The 6,843-nt window shown below is 30.5% G+C and overlaps 2 protein-coding genes across 2 annotated transcripts; both read left to right on the plus strand.

Moving 5' to 3' along the window:
• The first annotated feature begins 1,610 nt into the window (after positions 1-1,610).
• On the plus strand, positions 1,611-2,669 carry LOC111377116 (spermidine hydroxycinnamoyl transferase-like). Its single transcript, XM_023000170.1, has one exon. It carries the CDS (start codon positions 1,773-1,775, stop codon positions 2,634-2,636), a length of 864 nt encoding a protein of 287 aa, XP_022855938.1. The 5' UTR covers positions 1,611-1,772; the 3' UTR covers positions 2,637-2,669.
• On the plus strand, positions 2,644-3,099 carry LOC111377121 (spermidine hydroxycinnamoyl transferase-like). Its single transcript, XM_023000180.1, has one exon. It carries the CDS (start codon positions 2,644-2,646, stop codon positions 3,097-3,099), a length of 456 nt encoding a protein of 151 aa, XP_022855948.1.
• Positions 3,100-6,843: the final 3,744 nt, after the last annotated feature.

The following is a 6,843-nucleotide window of genomic DNA, read 5'->3' on the forward strand; positions in this document are numbered from 1 at the left end:
AGTAATTATTAATTATTAGTATTTATATATTATAATATATTATATTTAGTAACAATAATAATATAAATAATAAAATAATTATAGTTTAATAACATTAATGCATAAATTCAATTCATAATTAGGAGCGTGTTTATTTCCCCATTAATGTACTGATAATGGGAATATGAAGAATCATTTGCCTCTCCTATCATCTGCTCATAGCCTTTTCATTTTCTTTACACACGCAAAAAATAAAAATAAAAATAAAATAAAATAAATAAGAAGAGGGAGAAAGGTAGACATTGATTGCTCTTCGAAACCACCATTGTCCATAACTCCATTCATTCGCCACATAAAAGTAAAAATAATGTTATTTGCAGTCGCTCACTACAACAGTCGTCCTATGTGGCATACACATGGCAGGTAATTATTTGATGCATTAATGAATAGAAAAACTACCACATTAATGTATCAAATAATCACATGCCATGTGTATGCTACGTAGGACGATTACCGTAGTGAGGGACTACGAATAGCATTACTCTAAAAGTAATACCTTCATTCTATTCCGATGTATTTAATATTATTCCACTATAGATCTTTTACTTTTAAATATGTCAGTATTTTCACTTTCTGGATGTTTCAGTTATGCATTTGCATTCGCGCTTTTTATCCGATAATTGGTTGAGAAAAACTGAAAAGAAGCAAGACTGTCTACTCAGATAGCAATGTTGCATTGGAGAGTTAGTTTGTAGTAAGTGTTGAAATACTAGTGTGAAAATCTATTAGTTATCTTTACATTTTAAATATTTCAGTATTTTCTTGATGTATTGATTATAGGTTTTGAGCTCTCAGTCAAAAGTAATATTATTCAAGAATTGTCGGAGAAAAATTGAAAAATGAACAAGATTACCTATTTTAGGTGAAATGTTGAATTATAGAGTTGATTGGTTTTGCTTTTAATTTCAAGGGATAAATTCATAATTAAATTTAGATAGATTCTAACATTTTTTTCCAAAACTAATGATTTCATCTAATTCATTTGGTAGCAATTAATAACGGGCAATTAATGGGAATGTGAAGATTAACCAACTCTCTCCTCCATCCTTCTATCTTAGCGCATTCATATTCACATCCCATTTATCATTCCTTATTAACTGTGTACAGAGACGTGTCATTGTAATCAAAATATTACATTTAATTTTATTCAACATTTTCATATTATATACATTCTTTTAAAAAAATTTAATTTTTCCTTTAACAATATCAATTACCACAATTACTTTTAAAAACAATATTAGTATTTAAAAAATTGTACAAATATTATTCATCTAATACATAAGATGTGCAATACACGTGTTTACCACTAGTATATATTAAAAGTGTTTATGTTCAAAATTGATTGAATTTAGGTCATAGCACTTACATATACGACGTTTTCAAAATACGAAATACATCGTGAACAATTATATTTATATTATTTATAAGTATTTTTGCTATATAATTTTCGCCCACCCAAAAAAATATCTTGGCTCGGCCATTGATGTACATACAGCATTGTTGGTTTGTAGAAGGGGTAATTTTATAATTTGCCGATTTATTTTAAGAGTTTTGTATATATCCGGGATTGACAACTCGAATGACGGCTGGCCTCCCTCTTGTACAAATAGCAAAACTGTCATTCAAAGGTATCCAGAAGTCTCCTCGATTGTCCACGATAATTGCCTCTGTAGAAACCTTCACGGGGATCAATTTTCCTGCGATTTTTTTCTTCCTCTCCTATCTGGGTGAGAATGGTAACCGTGAAGGCAACTCATACGATACTACCAGCCGAGCCAACGCCAAATGAGATCATGTATATATCAGAAGTTGATCAAATTAAGGCCGTGACCCACGCTCCCACTGTCTACTTTTTTCGTCCTAGCACTGATTTGATCTTTCCAGATGCAATCCGTATTTTAAAAGATTCATTGAGCAAAGTACTCGTTCTCTTCTATCCACTGGCAGGGCGCCTTCACGAGATTGGTGGTGGCCGTCTTGAACTTCACTGCAATTCTAAGGGAGCAATTCTTGTCGAAGCTGAGTCTGAATCAAAAATTGATGCTTTTGAGCTTCAGGATTTTCTTCCAAACGCAGAAACGCGAGAGCTTATGCCGAAATTGGATTATAGAGCTACCCCAATTCACGAGCAGCCATTGGTTTTGGCGCAACTAACTAAATTCAGTTGTGGCGGAATTTCTCTAGGCTTGGGGATTTCACACATTTTAGTAGATGGCCCAGCTGCACTTCATTTTGTCAGGGAGTGGGCTAGATTTGCACGCTGTGAGAAGATTGGCAACGTCCCATTTCTGGATAGGAGAATTTTGCAGCTTGCAGAAACAACAACCAGTTCGAAATTTGATCACACGGTCCTGTTGACACAGCCGCCACTCCTGGTAGGCCAATCGGACAATATGCAGGAGCGGAAGAAGCCTACAACGGTGGCCATGCTGAATCTAAGCAAAGAACAAATCGATAAATTGAAGAGCAAGGCCAATGAAGATACAAATTTCATACAGATACGAGGCTGTGGCTGGGCATATGTGGAGGTGCGCATCCAAAGCGCGGGGTCATGTAAACAATCAACTGACGAGATTAAACATACCTGTCGACTTTAGAAATAGAATGCAGCCACCATTACCACAAGATTACTTTGGTAATGCCAATCTACGCCAAGCAGCAACAACCACAGCAGGAGAGTTGCTCTCAAACCCCTTGGCTTATGCTTCGAGTAAGATACGTGAAGCAGTTGAAAGTGTAACAGATGAATATGTAAGATCTTATCTTGCACTGATCAAGAATCTACCAAACGTCGCTATACATCGTAATTTTCACACAGTAGGTTGTGCACTGGGGGGTTTCTTCGGAAACCCTAATATGGAAATCACAAGCTGGACTGCTATGTCGATATATGATGCTGATTTTGGGTTGGGAAATGTAATTCACATGGGCCCTGCAACAATGGGTTTCGATGGGAAATCTTTCATCATACCAGGAAGAGATGGATCATTTACTGCTGCATTGTGCTTGCAGACGGAGCATATCGACACTTTCAAGAAGTTATTCTATGAAGAAATATGAACAATGTTCCTGTACTTGACGAACCAACTTTTAATTTCTTAAATTTCGCCTTCTTAAATTTGTGCCTTCTGATTTGCTTGTTTAAGGAATAATGTTTGTTACCGCTAGAGGATTGCATTTTAATGAAGAGAGGCAACACAAATTTTAGATTGAGATAGCCCACTCTTTTGAGTTTCGAAAATATTATATGAGTAGATTTTTTAATAAAAAAGTTAACATGTTATTTCACATAGTTTTACATAACTTATAATTTGTTGATTACCGATTATATATGTGAATTGTTTATAAGATTATCGGTCTTTTTATTTATTTTTAACAATTTGCATGGGGCTGGACCCAAACTTTTTGTGTTGTGTGGTAAAAATTTAAATGAATTTTTTTTAAAAATAATTAATATTAATGAAAATAAGTTGATACGCATTTTAATACTTGAAATTGCCTTATAATTATATCATTATCATTGCTACTTACATAGTTTTATTTACCATTTCGTTGATACATGCTAAGCTTACGGAGTAAATCAAATTGAATATAAGAAGTAAATGAATTGAAATAAAATTCACATTTAATCTAGAAAGTAAATGAAATTTAAATTTAATGCAAAAGTAATTTGAAAATAATTCAAATTACATTCAATCCGTAACGATCCTAAAACTTTTTTATGTCACATTCCATGTGACTTTTTCTAATAAAATTATGTACATTATATTGAAAAATTTATCGTGCAAAAATAATAAACGTTAATGAAATTATGGAACATTTTTAAAGAAAGATGATTTAAATGTCTCTTTTAAGATTTACATTTGACGCATATTTAACTATTTTTATATTCATTTGGACCATTTAATATGACTACGATATAATTTTCGAAATGAACTTATAGATGACATATGTGATTTGTTGATTCGGATAGTATATGATTATCGGCGAATTTTGAAAGTTAGTATATTATCGAAATTATAGAAATATTAGTTTGGAACGACCTATTTTGATGTATCATAATTTTTGCTAAGGTTGATCGTTTTGCATGCCATTAACAAGCAATAAAGATAATAAGCACTTCGAAATGATATGAAGAATGCTAAAGAATGTGATGTTTCGACTTCATCTGGAATCCCGTAATAAGTGCGTCAAAGTAAATCGTTAGAAAAAAAATGTGGGGCCAATTGACCCACATGATCCATGTAGGTCCACCCCTGAATTTTCACACGTTTGAGTAAATACTATTAAACTCATGTTTGATGTGGATTAAATTTTGATTCTAATTTAATTTAAAGTTAACAATTAATTTTAATCACATATTTTATAGATTTCATAATTTTTAACCATATATTTTATCAACTTTTATCAAAATATACTAAAAATTTGATTTTAATCTTCACTATATATAGGATTAAATTTCATAACAACACATTGAAGATAACTTACAAGCCACTTTATCTAATATGAAGTAAAATTATTATTTTAATGTAAATCAATGGAAATGTGATGATTGCTTTTGAATATTCAACAACTAAATGAAAGTAATGCTATGTAATCTCATTAGATTGCAATCCCAGTTTAGATTACACTCTCATTTAATGTTATATTAATGTCATTTAAATTGGGATTGCAATTCCAATAAGATTAAATAGCATTACTAGTTGGATAAAATAGTAAAATACTTATTAAAATTTCAATCCTTATCACCAACTTTTAAGGGTGTACAAATTTTCTTGCCACCCTAGTGTACATATGCTTGGCTGGCAAAACTATAGTGGCCGGATTAAGAATGTTTATTGTGAAAGATTGTGGGAGATCTTGCCAAGTGTAAATTCGATAAAAAGGATGTACATGTGGCAAAATCCAACTTTTAAGTTTCAAATGGAAGCATAGTATGAATATAACATTAGAGTTTTGCTATTTGTACATGTCATTGGATTGTCAACCTCAAATGTACAAATTGCAAAACAGATTACATTATGGTAAAGCCAACATGTTAAGTACACGGAGGTGAACGAGTTAGATATGAATTTTGATTTCAAATTTAATCATGCTCAATCAAGCCTAATTTCTACCAATCAATCTTTAAGACTCGTTATTTATCCCCTTTTTACTTATTTAAATAATTTATTTTAGTTTATGAATTTAAAATCATATTACGCTTCCAATTATTATTATTGTTGTTGTTGTTGTTGTTGTTGTTGTTGTTGTACAAAATTACAATTGGAAAGAAAAAATACATATAAGTTCAAGAAAAAAAAATACAAGTTAAAATCACATAATAAAGTTTATATTTGTATAATTTTATTTAAGCTTACTAAAACTAATTTTTTATTATTAAATTTAGATTAATAGACACATCGATCGTCTAGGCTTCCAAGATAGATTTCAATTAAAAAAAAAAAACACTGTGATTAGTAACGATAAAGATAGTTATATAAATTAAGTAGTAAACGCAATGTTAATACATACTAAACCGACATGATAATCATGAAAAATAAGTCATTGTTTGAGCCCCATTCTATTTGAAACTTATTTTTTTCAAAATTTATTTTCAACAACGCATTCTCTAGAAAAATAATTTTATAAGTAAATTGATTTTTTTTTAACCACAAATTCTTTAAAAATCACTATTCAAAAATATATTTTTCTCCCAAATGGGGCTCAAACAAGGACTAAGTATGTTGACTTACCGTATGTATGTCAATGCAAGAAAGTGAAATATTATTTAAATAAAAAAGTTGGCTAGCAAAATGAGCAACAACGTGGTTGATCATCTGGTTTATAAATTGTAGAAGAAATGGATGAATTATGCGTGATAAGAAGTAAAAACTCATAAAGCGAATATGAATTTTTCCAATTCTCGAAACCTAATTAAAGTACATAAAAGGTTTCCAATTTGCAGCCAGTATCTATTCGTAAACAAGAAAAGAATATAATTGGTCGAACGAAAGGTAATCCTTGAAGTTCAAAATTAGGATAAAGTAACATCGGATCTAGTATGCTTGCACTTTTATGTTTGATTTTTATTACTTGGTGTATTATGTATATCATTACTTTCTTTAAAAAGTTGCTAAAATTATATGCCGAAGGATGCATCAGAAATTTTATTGAAAGAAATTCTTTTTCAACCGAGACTCTTGATGGCACCTTTTTAATACTCATTCCCTTCAACAAATTAGTGTTTTGCTGCTTAGTGCCAGTTCTATGATTTTGGGGGTTCGAGGCAAACTTTATAAATTCGGCCTCCAAAATTGTAGTATGCATTCTAATTTTATAAGTGTCTCTATGGAATCAATTATTAAATTATTTACTTAAAACTTAACGGTAAACAATAAACAAAATGTATACGAAAAATTTATATTATAATCAAATAACAAATTTGACAATGTTCCAAATGATCTCTTAAATACTAAACAGTTAAGTTCTACCATTTCTTGCCAAAAAGATTTCAATGTTACTTTTGAATTCTGAATTTAAACTCCAAAACATAAAGAAGCTAGAGAAATAATATTTAATTCACAATCTGTTAAGAGGAATCTAACAATTAAAGAAAATTTATGATTCACTTGAAGCATCAGATAAATTCAATTCTCTATACAAACATGACATAAGAGCTGGTAAGCATCTAATAGTTCCTAAGAATTTCTACTTTAACAATACAAAACCTAACAAATATAACAAAGCATCTATCAATCTACATAGTTACATAATATTTATTTTCAAAACTTGCATTATAATCATATATATCAGTCATAATAA

Source organism: Olea europaea, unplaced genomic scaffold (assembly GCF_002742605.1).
Source record: "Olea europaea var. sylvestris unplaced genomic scaffold, O_europaea_v1 scaffold1607, whole genome shotgun sequence".
Lineage (NCBI taxonomy): Eukaryota > Viridiplantae > Streptophyta > Magnoliopsida > Lamiales > Oleaceae > Olea > Olea europaea.